At 43.2% G+C, this 20,400-nt stretch overlaps 1 protein-coding gene across 1 annotated transcript in view; it reads right to left on the reverse strand.

The window, feature by feature from the left end:
* cngb3.1 (cyclic nucleotide gated channel subunit beta 3, tandem duplicate 1) overlaps nucleotides 1-18,133 on the reverse strand; it is a 283,664-nt gene extending 265,531 nt beyond the window's left edge. The window contains exons 1-3 of the mRNA XM_070886506.1: nucleotides 18,126-18,133; nucleotides 17,075-17,241; nucleotides 7,249-7,437 (exon numbers count right to left, since the gene is read on the reverse strand). Coding sequence (XP_070742607.1) covers nucleotides 7,249-7,437; nucleotides 17,075-17,241; nucleotides 18,126-18,133 — 364 coding nt within the window. The remainder of the gene's footprint in view (nucleotides 1-7,248; nucleotides 7,438-17,074; nucleotides 17,242-18,125) is intronic.
* Nucleotides 18,134-20,400: the final 2,267 nt, after the last annotated feature.

Raw genomic sequence — 20,400 nt, forward strand, 5'->3', positions numbered from 1 at the left:
TGGTAACTGGATTTACCCCCTCCCTTTCCAAGTTCCTCTCCAGCCGTTGTGAGATATTCTTTATGCTGGTACTGGGTAGGCAACACATCTTTCGGGATTCTCGTTCTTGGCTGCAGAGGATGCTATCTAGCGCCCTAATTATAGAGTCTCCTATCACTACCACATTTCTAATCTGCTCTTCCCTCCCCTTGGACAGCTTTTTGAGCTACGGTGCCTGGGTCTGCATTGTGGCTATCCTCCCTGCAGTCTTTCTCCTTATCCTCACAGGTAGCGAGTACATCGTACCTGTTGGACAGGACCAGTATCTGCGGGACCTCCTTCTCAACCTCTCCTAAATCCTGCTACCCGGCTCCCTAACAGTCACACCCTCCCTTTCCTGAACCTGTGTTTTCCTCTGGGGTCTGACTGTATTCTGGATAATTCCTCCCCGTCCCTTATGTGACATAGTGTCTCCAACTCACACTCCAGCTCAATGACTCTGAGCTGGAGAGATTCGAGATGGAGACATCTCCTGCAGACTTGTTTGCTCAGGACAGTCTCACTGTCCACAAACTCCCACATTCTGCAGTCCAGACACACAATCTGCTCTGCCATATCTTAGTCTAGCCTTATTTTATTTATATATTTAGTTAAAGTCTTTATTCAATGATTAAACTAATTAGTATAACTATAAGTAACTAGTTAAGCTTTAAGTTTAATACAGTACTTTATAGTTTCCAGCACATAGTTTAAACCACAGTCCTAGGGCTGAATTTTCGCCACCATTCTGCATCGTTTTTTTGGCCTACGTTTTTTTTGGAGCAGACTAAAATCTACAAGTTTCGTCAAAATTTCTGCACCATTCTAAAGTAGCTATGTTCAATTTTGTTAGTTCCTGAATTTTTTACGTCACTGGGGGCGAAACATGCCAGTTGCGCCATTTCTGTCCATTTAAGCGAGTTTTTCTAAAACGGCGCACTGCACCCTTGTGAGGGCTGGCGCGGGGTCCTTTCGGTCTGGGATAGAAGCAGGTCAGTAGGGGGTGGGGCCTTTCGGCCCGGGACTGTAGCAACACCGGCACTGTAGAGTTGAAAAAATCTATAAATGCTAAAAAAGAATGAAAGAAATCTCATATTGTTTCAAAAATTGAGATTTCAGTCTGTTGTCCCAAATTTCACTTAGTGATCTATTTTACAAAGGGGAAATGCTTTATTTGTGCCTCAACCCTTCAGAGTGTCCATCGTTACCCTGGCAACCTGTTTTTCAATGCAGACCTTAAGCTCCACCCTCAGAGCTTAAGGACATCCGTGCCACTCCAAAATGAAAGGTTATATCAGTGAAACTTGGAACTTTTTTGGCATAGTTGGGGCACTAAAAAAATCGGACATACCTCTACATCTGCACCAAAAATAGTCCATGTGGAATTTTGGGCCCCAGGTTAGTGAGAAAAGAGAGAAAAAAATGTTTAATACTCACCAACCAATCATCTACCTGCTCTCCTTATTTTTTTTGGATTCGTCGAAGGTTCCACCGCCGCTGATACCTCTTTCAATTAGGTCCTTCTCCCTCTTCTCCGAATTTCCACTCTTTCCAAATTCCCAAATAAAACACTCTGTTTAAATGCACTCCGGTTAAGACACTCTCTTCATTCGCCATCAGATCTTCCATTCTTCAGGTGACTGGAAGCATCCTTCATTTCCATCTTCTTGGTCTCTTTCCTTTCATCCAACCTTCTAACACCTCTTTCAACATACCATTCCCTCTCAACATCTGCCCAATATAATTAGTTTACCTTTTGTCAGATAACACGAATTAAACTATATTCTTCTTGTATAATTTCCAACCCCTTCTCATTACTTTCTTTCACTTTACTTTCTTCATATATCTCCAAAGTGTATCCGCCTCCAGCTCCTGACAGACCGCGTTGCGGAGTTGGAGCTGAGGGTGGATTCACTCTGGAGCATCCACGATGCTGAGAATGACGTGAGTATCAAGTGTGGCGAGTTGGTCGTACCACAGGGAAAGGGTCCACAGCCAGATAGGGAATGGAAGACCAACAGGAAGAGCAGTGCAAGGAAGGTAGTGCAGGAGTCCCCTGTGGTCATCCCCCTGCAAAACAGATACACTGCTTTGGGTACTGTTGAGGGGGATGACTCATCAGGGGAGGGCAGCAGCAGCCAAGTTCATGGCACCGTGGCTGGCTCTGCTGCACAGGAGGGCAGGAAAAAGAGTGGGAGAGCAATAGTGATTGGGGATTCAATGGTGAGGGGAATAGATAGGCGTTTCTGCGGCCGCAACCGAGACTCCAGGATGGTATGTTGCCTCCCTGGTGCAAGGGTCAAGGATGTCTCGGAGCGGGTGCAGGACATTCTAAAAAGGGAGGGAGAACAGCCAGTTGTCGTGGTGCACATTGGTACCAACGACATAGGTAAAAAGAAGGATGAGGTCCTACGAAACGAATTTAAGGAGCTAGGAGCTAAATTAAAAAGTAGGACCTCAAAAGTAGTAATCTCGGGATTGCTACCAGTGCCACGTGATAGTCAGAGTAGGAATCGCAGGATAGCGCAGATGAATACGTGGCTTGAGCAGTGGTGCAACAGGGAGGGATTCAAATTCCTGGGGCATTGGAACCGGTTCTGGGGGAGGTGGGACCAGTACAAACCGGACGGTCTGCACCTGGGCAGGACTGGAACCAATGTCCTAGGGGGAGTGTTTGCTAGTGCTGTTGGGGAGGATTTAAACTGATATGGCAGGGGGATGGGAACCAATGCAGGGAGACAGAGGGAAACAAAAAGGAGGCAAAAGCAAAAGACAGAAAGGAGATGAGGAAAAGTGGAGGGCAGAGAACAAAAAGGGCCACTGTACAGCAAAATTCTAAAAGGGTGTTAAAAGAACAAGCCTGAAGGCTTTGTGTCTTAATGCAAGGAGTATCCGCAATAAAGTGGATGAATTAACTGTGCAAATAGATGTTAACAAATATGATGTGATTGGGATTACGGAGACGTGGCTCCAGGATGATCAGGGCTGGGAACTCAACATCCAGGGGTATTCAACATTCAGGAAAGATAGAATAAAAGGAAAAGGAGGTGGGGTAGCATTGCTGGTTAAGGAGCAAATTAAGGCAATAGTTCGGAAGGACATTAGCTTGGATGATGTGGAATCTATATGGGTAGAGCTGCAGAATACCAAAGGACAAAAAACGTTAGTGGGAGTTGTGTACAGACCTCCAAACAGTAGTAGTGATGTTGGGGAGGGCATCAAACAGGAAATTAGGGGTGCGTGCAATAAAGGTGCAGCAGTTATAATGGGTGACTTTAATATGCACATAGATTGGGTTAACCAAACTGGAAACAATACGGTCGAGGAGGATTTCCTGGAGTGCATAAGGGATGGTTTTTTAGACCAATATGTCGAGGAACCAACTAGGGGGGAGGCCATCTTAGACTGGGTGTTGTGTAATGAGAGAGGATTAATTAGCAATCTCGTTGTGCGAGGCCCCTTGGGGAAGAGTGACCATAATATGGTGGAATTCTGCATTAGGATGGAGAATGAAACAGTTAATTCAGAGACCATGGTCCAGAACTTAAAGAAGGGTAACTTTGAAGGTATGAGGCGTGAATTGGCTAGGATAGATTGGCGAATGATACTGAAGGGGTTGACTGTGGATGGGCAATGGCAGACATTTAGAGACCGCATGGATGAACTACAACAATTGTACATTCCTGTCTGTTGTAAAAATAAAAAAGGGGAGGTGGCTCAACCGTGGCTATCAAGGGAAATCAGGGATAGCATTAAAGCCAAGGAAGTGGCATACAAATTGGCCAGAAATAGCAGAGAACCCGGGGACTGGGAGAAATTTAGAATTCAGCAGAGGAGGACAAAGGGTTTGATTAGGGCAGGGAAAATGGAGTATGAGAAGAAGCTTGCAGGGAACATTAAGACGGATTGCAAAAGTTTCTATAGATATGTAAAGAGAAAAAGGTTAGTAAAGACAAATGTAGGTCCCCTGCAGTCAGAATCAGGGGAAGTCATAACGGGGAACAAAGAAATGGCGGACCAATTGAACAAGTACTTTGGTTCGGTATTCACTGAGGAGGACACAAACAACCTTCCGGATATAAAAGGGGTCGGAGGGTCTAGTAAGGAGGAGGAACTGAGGGAAATCCTTATTAGTCAGGAAATTGTGTTGGGGAAATTGATGGGATTGAAGGCCGATAAATCCCCAGGGCCTGATGGACTGCATCCCAGAGTACTTAAGGAAGTGGCCTTGGAAATAGTGGATGCATTGACAGTCATTTTCCAACATTCCATTGACTCTGGATCAGTTCCTATGGAGTGGAGGGTAGCCAATGTAACCCCACTTTTTAAAAAAGGAGCGAGAGAGAAAACAGGGAATTACAGACCGGTCAGCCTGACATCGGTAGTGGGTAAAATGATGGAATCAATTATTAAGGATGTCATCGCAGTGCATTTGGAAAGAGGTAATATGATAGGTCCAAGTCAGCATGGATTTGTGAAAGGGAAATCATGCTTGACAAATCTTCTGGAATTTTTTGAGGATGTTTCCAGTAGAGTGGACAAGGGAGAACCAGTTGATGTGGTATATTTGGACTTTCAGAAGGCTTTCGACAAGGTCCCACACAAGAGATTAATGTGCAAAGTTAAAGCACATGGGATTGGGGGTAGTGTGCTGACATGGATTGAGAACTGGTTGTCAGACAGGAAGCAAAGAGTAGGAGTAAATGGGGACTTTTCAGAATGGCAGGCAGTGACTAGTGGGGTACCGCAAGGTTCTGTGCTGGGGCCCCAGCTGTTTACACTGTACATTAATGATTTAGACGAGGGGATTAAATGTAGTATCTCCAAATTTGCGGATGACACTAAGTTGGGTGGCAGTGTGAGCTGCAAGGAGGATTCTATGAGGCTGCAGAGCGACTTGGATAGGTTAGGTGAGTGGGCAAATGCATGGCAGATGAAGTATAATGTGGATAAATGTGAGGTTATCCACTTTGGTGGTAAAAACAGAGAGACAGACTATTATCTGAATGGTGACAGATTAGGAAAAGGGCAGGTGCAAAGAGACCTGGGTGTCATGGTACATCAGTCATTGAAGGTTGGCATGCAGGTACAGCAGGCGGTTAAGAAAGCAAATGGCATGTTGGCCTTCATAGCGAGGGGATTTGAGTACAAGGGCAGGGAGGTGTTGCTACAATTGTACAGGGCCTTGGTGAGGCCACACCTGGAGTATTGTGTACAGTTTTGGTCTCCTAACCTGAGGAAGGACATTCTTGCTATTGAGGGAGTGCAGCGAAGGTTCACCAGACTGATTCCCGGGATGGCGGGACTGACCTATCAAGAAAGACTGGATCAACTGGGCTTGTATTCACTGGAGTTCAGAAGAATGAGAGGGGACCTCATAGAAACGTTTAAAATTCTGACGGGGTTAGACAAGTTAGATGCAGGAAGAATGTTCCCAATGTTGGGGAAGTCCAGAACCAGGGGACACAGTCTAAGGATAAGGGGGAAGCCATTTAGGACCGAGATGAGGAGGAATTTCTTCACCCAGAGAGTGGTGAACCTGTGGAATTCTCTACCACAGAAAGTTATTGAGGCCAATTCACTAAATATATTCAAAAAGGAGTTAGATGAAGTCCTTACTACTAGGGGAATCAAGGGGTATGGTGAGAAAGCAGGAATGGGGTACTGAAGTTGCATGTTCAGCCATGAACTCATTGAATGGCGGTGCAGGCTAGAAGGGCCGAATGGCCTACTCCTGCACCTATTTTCTATGTTTCTATGTTTCTAAACCCATATCTCAAAACTCTCATGAAGCCTGACCTCCTCTTTCCTCAGCATCTATGTTTCAGCACCACAGAGCACCACACTCCATATTAAATTCTTTACTAATCTTTCCTTCACTTCTCTATTCAGTTGTCCAGTGAATATTCTCTTCCTTCTATTAAATGTAACTATTCCCATTGTAATCCTAACTCTCACCTCCTCGACACATCTGCCATTTTTAGTTATTTTACTTCCCAGATATTTAACTCTAAACCAACTGTTCCTCATTTATTAAAATGGTCACTCACCCCCAAAAGAAGAATCAACAATACCACCATTCATACAAAAATAGCAAAAGCTATTACTGACAATGAATATTGATTGCAATGTGCTATTCATTATGTCTGCCTGGTTCTCTAGTTCTTGAACATCTTGAGTAACAACCATATCCATAAAATAGTGCATTGACTTATGTGCTTTCAAATGTTTCATAACTAGGATAACTAATATCTGGGTCAAATGAATAAGCTTTATAAATAATACAATTATACAGCATTAATACTTCATTATATTGTATTACATATCATAAAACCATTTTTCAGATTACAAGCTAAAAGTACGCATATTTTGTCTAAACCAGGAACACATAAGCTTTTTGTTCTTATTGTCAGTTAGGTGTATTTATGAAACATATGAAAAATGACAGACCGGAAAAGACGTACTGGCTCATCCAGCCTGAACCATACAGCTATGATGCCTAATGCCGCTCAATACATACACTCCACACAACACCCTGTAATCTCCAAACTACCAAAACAGATATAAAAGTGCAAATACAACAGAGTTTGTGAGCCGGATTGCCAGTGCTTGAGGGTCACATGTGGTCCATAGCCATTATGGTCATTTGGTCATTTATGGCCTAAATAGTTTTACTATCTGACCTACATAACAGGAAAATAATGTTTTTTGGGAGTCAGGAAATAAATAAGCTTCATTTTCAGTTTTGAATGCTGTAAATGTGGTTATTTCTAAGACTAACGATGCAGTCCTAATCGTACTGCCAAGGGTGAGACCTCCATAGATTGCCAGAAAATATTGATTTATTCCTCAACTATACTCTAAGAAAACCGAGCACAAAAAAAAAATCACAAATATTGCTTTAGAGATAAGCAGTCCACTATTGAGACTGATGTGTCCATCAATTCAACCATTCAAAACAAATATGTGCTGCATTATTAGACCACCTGGGGTATGATTTTCCCTTGTTCTACATCAAACTACAGGCAAAAGAAATCCATGCCCTTCACGAGATTACCAGTAATCAATGCCCCCACCAGACTGCAGCAATCAAATGCCTCCCACTAGGTGGAAATGTACATTTTGGCAGTAATCACTTCTTCATTTATCAAATAAAATGGGGCACCTAATTTTAAATTTGGTTCATCGTTCAATCTACAATGACAAAATCTTGGTTTAGCAACAAATTACCTGTGAACATATCAATGCTTTCAGGGAGTCTTAACTTCTGTATGAACTTTTTGATTGGAGACCTCTTGAATTTACAGCAAATCATGTCACAGTAATGTTCCCCTTCTGGTTTGGTCTCATCTGTTTTCTCTTCTTGTTTCACTTCTTCCTTTTTGTCTTCCTTTGGTGGAGGAGGCCTTTTGACTGGAGCTAAGCAAAAATAGAAATATATATCAATATTAAAGAGTATTTTCTCCATCTTTTCCTCCAAATTACAGAGATGTTTTTGGCTCCAAGCTAACTTCAAAATGATTAATTCATTAATTGATCTCCAATGAGATATGAAATATAATTTTGCAATATTAATCAGAATAATTAGAAATAATCAGCTACTAGTGGATCTCCAGTAGATCACAGATAACATTTTAAAGAAATGTAATTCATAAATTCATCGGGGGGCTGCTCCCTGATGACCTTGTGCAAGAAATTAGCTAATTATAAATAAATGTTCAGCACTCTGGGTTAGAAATGCGGGTTTGAGCGATTTCGCCCGTTTTGGGGCGATAATCGCGGCATAATTTTTTTTTAGTGCCGGGGTACCGTTATCGCCAGACCTAGCACAATTCGGCAAATGGTGATCGGTGATAGTGATAGCGATAAATCCAACATTGCATAACTGAATTTGTGCGGCAGAACTGAAATTTGCGATTGAAAAAAAACTGGGCCTTCTGTGCATGTGCAAAATTTTTATCTTCCGATTTTTTTTTTTGCTATTTTTTTTTTCTTCCCATGCTTCTGGTCAGCTGTCAGGGAGCGCCCACACATGCGCAGTACACCCAGGGCTGAGTCAGTCATTTACAGATAGCATTTACGGGGAGCGGGCGGGTAAGTGGAGCTGAGTCCACGGCCAGATCAGCCATGATCTTGTTGAATGGCGGAGCAGGCGCAAGGGGCTAGATGGCCTACTCCTGTTCCTAATTCTTATGTTAGGCCCTCACAAGCTTCCAAACCCAGAGGACAACCGTCAAAGTCGTCTAAACAGTTGTAACAGGAAGATAAGGAGGCTGCCTCTACCTCTGCTGAAGCCACAGGAGTAGCACCATGTAGAGGCACCCGGAAAAAAAGATCCCACACAAGTAGTCACTTGGGTGTTTTTCTCATTACCACTATGATGTTTGTACTTTATGCACTAATGTTATTAAATAATTTATTTGCCACACTTTGCAGTTGCTGATAAATGTATTTGATGGAATGGAGGTGGTAGAGTGGTCAGTCGGGGCTGATTTGACATTAAGCAATGCTGGGAGGGATGCAAACAAAGGATTATTCAGTGTTTCTTTGGTTTATGATGTTGCTGTGGAGTCATGCCAACAGCTAAATGTTTGAGCTTCCCAAAGCTAGTTGAATCTGGCATGTATGAGGACATTCCTGGTGTCACGGGCAGCAACGTTGTCATGCACTGGTCTTCTAGGAGGCGCCGGCTCCTCCAGTTGTTCATCATCATTGCTGCCAACATCATGGTGGTGCTCCTCCTCCTCCTCCAATGAGGTTGTACGCTCTGTGCCAACGTCCTCATCAAGAGTTAGTCCTTGCAGCTGTGCGATGGTGTGCAGGGTGCAGCAGACCACAACTATTCTAGAGACCCTTGCTGGTGCATACTGAAGGGCCCCTCCAGATTTGTCCAGGCACCTGAACCGCATTTTAAACTACCCTATAGTTTGCTCGAGATAGTTCTGCTGCTCCTGCACCTGTTCCTCATCAGACTCCGAGGACCAAGGTGAGAGAGCATAAATTGACCCCATCTTGATTGTTCTTCTGCCAGATACAGTTGAGTTAGCAGAAACAATTTGGCACTGGTCAGAAAATTTCTTAATGGTTACAGTGAACAACTTCAACCAGGAAAAGGCTCAAAGTATTCTTTCTAACACTGAAGTCTGCAGCTTCTGATATTGAGAAGTGAACAGCTGTGAAATGGTACCTTTTATACCACTTTTGCTGCTGTCACTTATTGAAAGTAATGGAGTCATGGAGAACCCGACTCCACATACCTGGCATGAAACCCGAGGGAGGGCAAAGTTGACAAAAGGTTATAAAATTGTAAGTGCCTGCTTTTAATCCTCTTAAATAACATTTAAGTACTTTTTAATTACCTGGCTGACTGCTTGCAAACCAAGCACCGACCTGACAGTTGAGAAACTCACATGGAGGTGGGTTCAGAGTGAGATCCTGACCCGCTGTCAATCAGGGCCATTTTGACAGCGGGCCCACCTCCAAACCCACATTCACAGGGCTGGGAAGATTCCGGCCGTAGTGTTTCACCCTTATTTACATTGCTGGTGCTGTATTGTGTACCTATCTTTTGACTGTAATTAGAGTGCATACATACTAAGATTCTGCTCTTAAACTCCTTTTATTCAATTAAGAGATTGAAATTGCTTTAGATATATAGGTTCCACCTACTCTCAAAAAGACCTGCTTGCATTTAGTTTTGTGAAAAAGGCAAAAAGTGAAAGATAGTAATTTTATATGAGTATTTAAGATAAAGGTGTGCATTACTTACAAATGGTGAGACCAATGAAACATGTGAAGTGCAATATATATGCTTACTTGAGCATGGGACAGGATGAATAGACTAATAATTGTCATCGTGTATGATGCATAATGATGTGTGAAAGGCTGTCAAAAGAACTCCGACAATAATCATCCGATGATGAATGGATCGTTGAACTCAAGAAGCACTTTACTGTTTTACGCAGTAAGTTGGAGAAAAAGTTCCGCAGCGTGGGTGTGACAGGACAAGAAGGTGAGGAGAGAAAGAAACGGATGAAGGTGATATGAAGAGGAAAGGATGCCAGAAGGTGCAGTCAGGAGGCAGGTAGTCAAGGTGGGTGCCCACAGAGGCTGAAACTAGCCAATTCTTTCTCTAGTCTGTAATACGAGTTGATGAGCTCAGTTTCCATAGGCTGCTTCTGAAGGGAAATATGTGGAACATGCAACATGACATTTTTTGAACGACAGTGAGCTTACGAGGAGACAGATTCTAATGGTCAATGATTGGAAAAAGTCCATATCTATCACCAAAGAGAATACGAGTTGCTAGAAAAAAAGCTAAAAAGCCAGACCTCAAGGCTAGTATTCTCAGGAGTACTACCAGTTTTGGAATAGGAGATACCTAGTTTGGAGGGACTGACTGCACTTGAATTGAACTGTCCTAGCAATAACAACAACTAGCATTTATAGAGTGCCTTTAACCTAGTAAAACATCCCAAAGCACTTCACAGGAGCATTATTAAACATTTGACACCAAGAATAAATAGGGTCCGGGGAGGGAGAGTCACTTTAAAAGCAGTAAGTGCAGGAGCTGGAATAGAGTGACTTACCATGGAAGAGATTGAGTTGAGTTGATCATCATCATCATCATAGGCAGTCCCTCGAAATCGAGGAAGACTTGCTTCCACTCCAAAAGTGAGTTCTCAGGTGACTGAACAGTCCGATTCGGGAATTACAGTCTCTGTGGGACAGACAGTCGTTGGAGGAAAGAGTGGGTGGGACTGGTTTGCCACACGCTCCTTCCGCTGCCTGCGCTTGTTTTCTGCATGCTCTCGGCGACGAGACTCGAGGTGCTCAGCGCCCTCCCGGATGCTCTTCCTCCACTTAGGGCAGTCTTTGGCCAGGGACTCCCAGGTGTTGGTGGGGATGTTGCATTTTATCAAGGAGGCTTTGAGCGTGTCCTTGAAACGTTTCCTCTGCCCACCTGAGGCTCGCTTGCCGTGTCGGAGTTCCGAGTAGTGCGCTTGCTTTGGGTTAAGAATGTGATAGTGCAAAATAGTAAGCCAAGAGAGAGTATGGAGAAACAGGTCTTAGGGAAGATAGGAAAGGAGATAAATAGAATAGTGCTGTTTTATTTACAGTAGGAATGCTGCCAAAGTATATCTAATTTTAGAGTAACTGTAATTTTATAACTTCATAATGGGAGCCCTAGTCAGTGATTAAAGTCAAATGGAGTCTTGCAGACCCGTGAAATCAAATGTGGAAACTCAATTCACCTGCACTCTCCAATCTGCTCCTAGCTACCTGCCTTGCTCAATTTCAGCACAGCCTTTCACTCAATCCCACCCTTCCAATGCGACTTTAGGTTCCTGTCCCATGCTTGCCCTGCCCAGAGAAGGTTGCCCCAAGAATTCTGGCTCTGCTAGCTATGCATGCTGGCTTCCTTGAGAGCTTCATACACCTCACAATATCCTAGAAATCTGAGGTCTTACCGCTGGCCGTTAAGGTCAGTTTCAGGGGAAAGAAATCGCAGCCCTGCACTTGAGCCCATTGCCTACGGCTCCCTTGGCAGGTTGGCAGTGCTGCCATTGCCTGAGCTCGCCAAAACTATGCAAGGCACCAAATTTGATCGTTCCTGTCCTATATTTTTTTCTTCCTGCTACATGAAAATTTAAACAAGCATTTAAAATAAAGACAAAAGCAAAATACTGCAGATGCTGGAATCTGATGTAAAAACAGAAAATGCTGGACTTTCTTAAGAATCTGTTACATCTCAAATGTTTCCAGTTCTGACAAAGCGTCACAGACCTGAAACGTTAACTCTATTTATTTCCACAGATGCTGCTTGACCTGCTGAGATTTCCAGCAGTTTCTGTTTTTATTTTCCTCTGATCCCATAAACCCGAAGACAATGAAACCACAGACATCTCCGCACAGTCGACAGACTTCTCATAATAGTATAAACAATTTGACTGCAACATTGATTGGTGAACAGGTGGCAGGTAATATTGTTGTATCAAATACGGCAACTGTTCCGTACATGGTCTACAAGTTCGCACATTTCTTCCCCATTCTCCTTCATTGCAAGCGGGATACAGATGCGACCTGCGGCCTCCTGCTGAGCAGAGCGCCAGAAAGAGTGCGTCACACTACAAATTCTCCGCTGATATTAATTAGCAGGCACCACCACCACTACCTGCACTCTCTTGGCAGGCAGCCATTAGCCTTGGCCTGCACTGCCCCAAGTGCTCCCGACTCTGCCCCAAATGCTCAGCACCCTTCCGCCCACCCACAAATTCATATTATATAATAGAGATGGCTCACTGCTTTGTTTGCAGACATCAATTGCTAGCACCATGGTCTCTCACAGATTGCCTGCCATTATATGAAACCGAATGTGAGCGGAAATTTAAAAAGTCAAAAAGAAAGAAGACGATAGTGCAGGGTAGCGATAGGGGTAATGAAAACCAGAGTGTGACAGGAAGGCACAGAGCATATAAACATAAGAGTGCATCAGAAAGTGGGGTCAGAATAGAGGAAAATGGTAAAAAGACCAAATTAAAAGTTCCATGGGGTAGAAATTCCGATGTCCCCGGGCCTGTACGAAGTTTCTTTGGTCCCGGGAAGGCATCGGAAAAGCCGGTTTTCAGCACGCAATGCGCATGCGCTGAAAACCGGCTTTTTCGATCTGTCAAGCTGGAGCTGGTTGGATCGTAGCCAGATCGGGAGCGAGGACATTTTTACATGCAAGTTTGCGATATTCATGCATATCTTGTCCAGCAAATGTCCTCAAAACTCTTGTGCCTGAAAAAGCCGGCGCATAGCCTACCTTTACAGGCGCAAGTGTTTTAAAACACACAAAAACAAAGTTATAAAAACATATTTTATTGTTAAAAACCCTCCCCATAACGGTAAGTTTATTTTAAAGCACAATTAAAAAAACTTTTTTTTTAAATCGGGAAAATCTATTTTTTTTAATGACATTAATAACTTTAATTTAAATGAATCTTAAATATGTAGTGTATATTTTCTATTTTTTATTAGTGTTTTGGGTGTTTGGGGGGTTTCTCATTAATAGTAATAGGAGTTTCGGTCTTACGAAACTCCTATTACTATGAATGAGAATATACTATACCTGATTGGCTGCCCAGAGCCAGGTGACTCCAGCTCCAGGCCTGCGCACGTCCTGACGTACATGCGCTGCGAAGCGCAGGAGGAGGAGGCCTGTGGATCGGGAAGTCGAGCTGGTGCAGCAGCTTTAGGTAGGTGCGTATTTTTTCTCTAAAATTTGGTCGAATGCCCGCGGGAAGGAGAAAGTGGAATTTCTACGCCCATATCTGAATGCACGCAGCATTCGTAACGGGATAGATGAGTTGACGGCACAAGTAGAAATAAATGGGTATGATCTGAAAGCCATTACAGAGACATGGTTCCAAGGTGACCAAGGCTGGGAACTGAATATTCAGGTGTTATTTGTCATTTCGGAAGGATAGGCAGAAAGGAAAAGGAGGTGAGTATGCTCTGTTAATAAAGGATGAGATGAGTGCAATAGTGAGAAATAATATTGGCACAGAAGTGTGGGTGGATATGAGGGAAATAAATCACTGGTGGGAGTAGTCTATAGGCCCCCTAACAGCAGCTACACAGTAGCACAGTGTATAAATCAAGAAATAATGAAGGCTTGTAAGAAAGATACGGTAATAATCATGGGTGATTTTAATCTTCATATTGATTGGACAAATCAAATTGGCAGAGTGTATTCGGGATGCTTTCTTAGCACAATACATTGTGGAACCAACCAGGGAGCAGACTATATTAATGATCTCATAGTAAATGATCCTTTTGGGAAGAGTGATCATAGCATGGTAGAATTTCAAATTCAGTTTGAGGGCGAGAAAGCTAGGTCTCAAACTCGTGTTCTGAACATAAATAAAGTCAATTACAAAGGTATGAAGGCAGAGTTGGCTGAAGTGGACTGGGAAAATAGATTAAAGGATAAGACGGTAAATGAGCAGTGGCAAACATTTAAGGAGATATTTCATAACTCTCAGCAAAGATATATTCCAGTGAGAAAGAAAGACTCTAAGAGAAGGATGAACAATCCGTGACTAACGAAGGAAGTAAAGGATGGCATCAAATTGAAAACAAAGGCATACAATGTTGTGAAGAATAGTGGAAGGCCAGAGGATTGGAACATTTTTAGAAACCAGCAAAGGACGACTAAAAAACTAATACAGAGAGAGAAGATAGTTTATGAGAGTAACTAGCAAGAAATATAAAAACAGTGAGTAAGAGCTTCTACAGGTATATAAAAGGCAGAGCGTAGCTAAAGTAAACTTTAGTCCCTTAGAGGATAGGACTGGGAATTAATAATGGGAAACAGGGAAATAAAAAAGACTTTGAACAAATTTTTTGTATTGGTCTTCATGGTTGAAAATATTAAAAGCATCCTAATAATTGATAACCCAGGGGCTGTTGGGAGGGGGGAATTTAAAGCAATCACTACCACCAGAGAAAATGTACTAGGAAAACTAATGGGACTAAAGGTGGACAAGTCCCCTGGACCTGATGGCCTGCATCTTATGGTCTTAAACGAAGTGGCTGCAGAGATAGTGGATACATTGGTTGTAATCTGCCAAACTTCCCTGGATTCTGGAGAGGTCCCAGCGGATTGGAAAACCGCAAATGTAATGCACCTATTTAAGAAAGGAGGGAGACAGAAAGCAGGAAACTATAGACCAGTTAGCCTAACATCTGTCATTCAGAAAATGCTGCAGTCCATTATTAAGGAAGTAGTAGCAGGACATTAAGAAAATCATAATACAGTCAGGCAGAGACAACAAGGTTTTATGAAAGGGAAATCATGTTTGACAAATTTGCTGGAGTCCTTTGAGAATGTAATTAGCAGGGTGGATAATGGGGAACCAGTGGATGCCGTGTATTTGGATTTCCAGAAGGCATTCGATAAGGTGCCACATAAAAGGTATTGAACAGATAAGAGCTCACAGGGTTGGGGGTAATATATTAGCATGGATAGAGTATTGGCTAACTAACAGAAAACAGAGAGTCGGGATAAATGGGTAATTTTCAGATTGGCTAACTGTAACTAGCAAGGTCCCACAGGGATCAGTGCTGGGGCCTTAACTATTTACAATCTATATTAATGACTTGGATGAAGGGACCGGGTGTAATGTAGCCAAATTTGCTAAAAATACAAAGATAGGTGGGAAAGCAAGTTGTGAGGAGGACGCAAAGAATCTGCAAAGAGATATAGATAGATTAAATGTCTGGGCCAAAATTTGGCAGATGGAGTTTAATGTGGGAAAGTGTGAGGTTATCCAATTTGGTAGGAAAAATAAAAAAGCAAATTATTATTTAAATGGAGAAAGATTACAAAATGCTGAGGTACAGAGGGATCTGGGGATCCTTGTACATGAAACACAAAAAGTTAGTATGCAGGTACAAGTAATTAGGAAGGCAAATGGAATGTTGGCCTTTATTGCAAGGTGGATGGAGTATAAAAGTAGGGAAGTCCTGCTACAACTGTACAGAGCATTGGTGAGACCACACCTGGAGTACTGCATACAGTTTTGGTCTCCTTTAATTAAAGATATACTGGCATTGGAGGCGGTTCAGAGAAGATTCACGAGGTTGATTCCTGAGATGAAAGGGTTGTTTTATGAAGAAAGGTTGAGCAGATTGGTCTATACTCATTAGAGTTTCAAAGAATGAGAGGTGATCTTATTGAAATGTATAAGATTATGAGGGGGATGGACAGGGTGGATGCAGAGAGGATATTTTTCCTCGAGGGTGAATCTAGAACTAGGGGGTATAGCGTCAGAATAAGGGGTCACCCATTTAAAATGGAAATAAGGAAGAATTTTTTTCTCTCAGAAGGTTGTGAATCTTTGGAATTCTCTACCCCAGAGAGCTGTGGAGACTGGGTCATTGAATATATTTAAGGTGGAGATAGACAGATTTTTGAACGATATGGGAGTCAAGAGATATGGGGAGGGGGGCAGGAAAGTAGAGTTGAGGCCAAGATCAGATCAGCCATGATCTCATGTAAATGGAAGGAAAATAGGATGGGGGTGGGGTGAACTGACAGGCTTAGTCAAACTCGGAGAGGGGTAGGGGATGCTGGGTTGCACTTGTGTTAAGATGAAATGTGATTCGATCTTGGAATTTGATCCAAAAACTTCTTGTTTTGATGAGTGACTCTCCAGTGATGTTGCTCACAGTTAGTCATTTTGAGCTGTGTTTATTGTGTTTATCATGGAAGAAAAATAAATTGGCATGTAGAGCTGAGTGATTTAAGCCACAGTGCAAGGAGGATTTAATAACTGTTGTTACAGTGTTAGATATTAAAAAGTAATAACAACAGGTTATTAATCTTAAAGCATTGTTAAATGTCACAGAGGCATTATTAATGTCACCAAAACATAACCACAGGGAATAAGAGTTCAAAATTTACCTATCATTTCTGATAATCAAATATTGGCCATACTGTTATTTGGCAAATGTTCCTATGAATAATGTGTTTTCTTAGCAGATATTATTATTTTCAGCAAACAGCTGACTGAAATCATCACATTTCTAAATAAAAATTATGTTTTTCTGTGTGTCGGTGTGAAACTGCATATCCTCCAGTCAGGAAAGGAAAGACCACGGAATAAGAAAAGGCCATTTAGCTCATTCCTTTAGCTGTTTAGCTGTTCCTTTGCAAACCATGTACAATCTACTTTATCATGGACCCAATCATAGTCATTCAATTCTCTAAGGTTCATAAAGCAAGGGAAGGATATTTAGACCTTCAAACTCCATTCACAATTTTGAAATTCCAAAATTGTGAAATATTCTTAGCTACTTTTGTTTCTACATCATATTAAAGCACTTGTAACCAAAATTAGTGTGATGAAAATAAACGGATAACAAGATTCCACAGGACTATGGACTCTGAACACTAGTACATAATAATTACATTATCTCTGGACATATGATTTATATGATTAAATGTCATAGTCAATTAATTACTGCAGGCTGCATGATCCATTCGAAACTAGACTCTAAAACTTACTGGCTGATGGAGTTTCATCTGATGAAGAGCCATCCTGATCAAGCAACTTTTCTTTATACAGAGATGTCCTTTCCCATATACATAATTCCAAGCTCTGGAGCTGTGCATCAGCAAAATCGCTGGCAAATACAGGTTGCAGTCGCTCAGATTGACTTGAGAATGAATTGCTGCAAAACATAAGAAATACAAAATCAAAATCAACACATGCACAAAACCATTGAACTAAATTCTAAACTAATGCATCAAACTATGTGAAAAACTAATGAATCAGGTTATTAATTAGTTTAATTATTAGTTTGGTGGCTTAGTTCTTGGAATGTAATGAAAGGTATACAGAACATACCCACATTTAATGTTCAAAGGCTATGGGCTCAATTTTCCCTAAGCCTGTTTTCTGGCATATTGCCAGAGTTACGCCAGGTTTACTAGGCCAGAAATGCGGCAGAAATAATTTGCCAAAGTTTCCCCGATCTACAATTCGAATTTGGCGCCACGCAGTATGTCCAGTCGCCTCAGGGGGGTGGTGCCTGCTGTCTGTGCCAAAAAACAATCTTCTGCGCATGCGCAGGAAAAGAAGTTACATTTGTGATGTCGTTCCAATGGACGCGCATGCTCAGTACAGCTCGGATTTGGTAATCGGCCATTTTTAAAGAGCCAGTTGTGTGTATGTGTGAGAAGGAGTGCTGTGAGAGCATTGGAAAAATCACAGCTGGAGCAATACAAGATGCAACGTGGAGCAAGGGCCAAGAATTTCTTACAGGAAGAGGAGGCACTAGTTACTGTGATTGAGAACAGATGGCAGGAGCTGGACACCAGCAGTGGTCACATAAAAGTTCCACCAAAAGAAATGAAGAAACGCTGGAACCAAGTTGCAGAAGATTACTGCGCATTAGTGAACACCATGAGATCTGGAAGCCAGTGTAAAAAGAAATGGCAGGTCCTTGGTCAAGTAGTTAGTGTAACTAATATTTTCATTTATTCAATGCAATTGTAAATGTGACCAGCTGTATATGTCCCACCCAGCAGAAAGGCACCCTCTTTAAAAAGTTGCATTTTCATCTTTGCAGAAGAAAGTGGCACACAACAAAAGGGAAAGAACTCGAACAGGAGGAGGCCCGGCAAATCTGAACCTACTGATACCCTTGGAAGAGAGGGTCGCTGCTTTGATGGGTCCTGACTGGGGAAAAGCAATTAATACTGCACAAGCTGGGTCCACACTCGAGGGAGAGGGTAAGTCCTGCAAATTCATCGTGGCCCTTCAAATCAACCTGCTGCTTGGCCTGCGATGTGTGAGCCTACTTATGCCACACATCCTGCCCCCTTCTCGGCTGCTAACCATTTGACTGTCCTGTTATATTTTGCAAAACTTGAGGCAAACCCTGACAATGCAGAAGAAGATTCAGATGAGGATGAGCCTGAAGTGGAGAACATCTCCCAATCCCACCTTCCAGACCAAGAACATGGGGGGGAGGGGGAGGGGATGGAGCTGGATGAAGCTCTCACTGCTGTACTGAATATGGAGGAGGTGCCGGTCATGGATTTGCCAGCCCCTTCTGTGACTGGTCATTTGAGTGTTGGTAGGACATTCCATGGTTTCCCACCTTCCGAGGTTGCGGGTCCCAGTGGTGTGGTTCAGCGAGGCACACCCAGGGCCCCACTGTCCCAGGCTGCGGGTACCAGTGGTGTTGTGCGAGCCGCAGCCATGGGGAGGAGGGGAAGGAGAGCTTGACCATGCTCTCCTGAGATGCAAGATGTAACAGATGTGACTCAGATGATGTCATTGAGTGTGGAGAGCATTAACCTTACCCGATCACTCCTGGACACCCTCAGTGCAGTGAGTGATGAGGTAGCGGAACTGTCGGGAGAAGTAACTGTTATGTATGTAAACTTTACTAGTGTGTAAGACTTGCCACCAGGGTACGCACCTGTGGGAGACCCAAGGATCACCTGCACACCCTGGGCAAGCAGGTATAAAAGGTAGTCTACCATGCTGCTTCCTCACTCTGGAGTTACATTAAAGAGACCAAGATCACAGCAGTTTGAGCTTACAGTATACAGTCTTGTGGAGTTATTCTGAACATAACAATTGGCAACGAGTAATAAATCATGAACTTTCACGCAGTTATGGCTGTCATTGGTATTCTTGAGAGATTTGTTGAGGGTGATGATTGGGAAGCATTCGTTGAGCGTCTTGACCAGTACTTCGCGGCCAACGAGCTAGATACGGAAGAGACCTTGGTCAAGCACAGGGCGATTCTCCTCACTCTTTGTGGGTCCACGCTATATGGCCTCATCAAAAATCTGCCAGCACTGATGAAACCAACAGAGAAGACATATGCAGAGTTGTGCACGCTGGTTTGGGACCACCTCAAGCCGAAGGAGAGCATCTTAATGGCCAGGTATCGCTTTTACATGCACCATCGCTCCGAGGGCCAGAATGTGGCGAGCTATGTCGCTGACCTAAGACGCCTGGCTGGACCGTGCGTATTTGCTGGATTTTGGGGGGGAAATGCTGCAGGACTTTTTTGTGCTTGGAATTGGCCACGAGATCATTCTTCTCAAACTGCTGTCTGCCAAATCCCTAGATCTGAGCAAGGCCATCACGATAGCCCAGGCTTTCATGTCCACGAACGATAACACTAAACAGATATCTTTGCAGCATCGAAGATCACTCGCAAGTACTGTGCATAAAATAATGCCTTCAGCAGGCAGAACTGCACATGGCAGGGTCTACACGCCGACAGAAGCCGCACCGAGGATGACTCAGAGTCCGCTGTGGGGCGTGAATATGAATCCATTAACACCATGTTGGCACTGCGAGGGTAATCATCAGGCCCATCAATGTTGATTCAAGCACAACGTGTGCAAGGGCTGTGGAACAATGGGGCATCTCCAGCGAACGTACAAACATACTATGACTCACCACGTGGCAGAGTCAGCAGAAGATGACCAATCCAGCGCGGATCACGGTGAACGAGTAAGAGAGGCAACTCAACCCGAGGCTGAAGAGGAAGTATATGGGGTACACACCTTCACCATCAAAAGCCCTCTGATAATGTTGACAGTCAAATTAAATGGCATTCTAGTTTCCATGGAATTGGACACGGGGGCGAGTCAGTCAATTATGAGCCAGAAGGCTTTTGAGAAACTGTGGGGCAACAAGGCACAAAAGCTAAAACTAAGCCCGATTCACACCAAGCTGCGCACTTACACCAAAGAGCTCATATCAGTCATTGGCAGTGCGGCAGTGAAGGTATCTCACGATGGAACTGTGCATGATTTATCACTATGGATTGTACCAGAAGCTGGCTAGGAAAGATCCGTTG

The sequence above is a fragment of the Pristiophorus japonicus genome, chromosome 1 (genome assembly GCF_044704955.1).
Source record: "Pristiophorus japonicus isolate sPriJap1 chromosome 1, sPriJap1.hap1, whole genome shotgun sequence".
Taxonomy (NCBI): Eukaryota; Metazoa; Chordata; class Chondrichthyes; family Pristiophoridae; genus Pristiophorus; species Pristiophorus japonicus.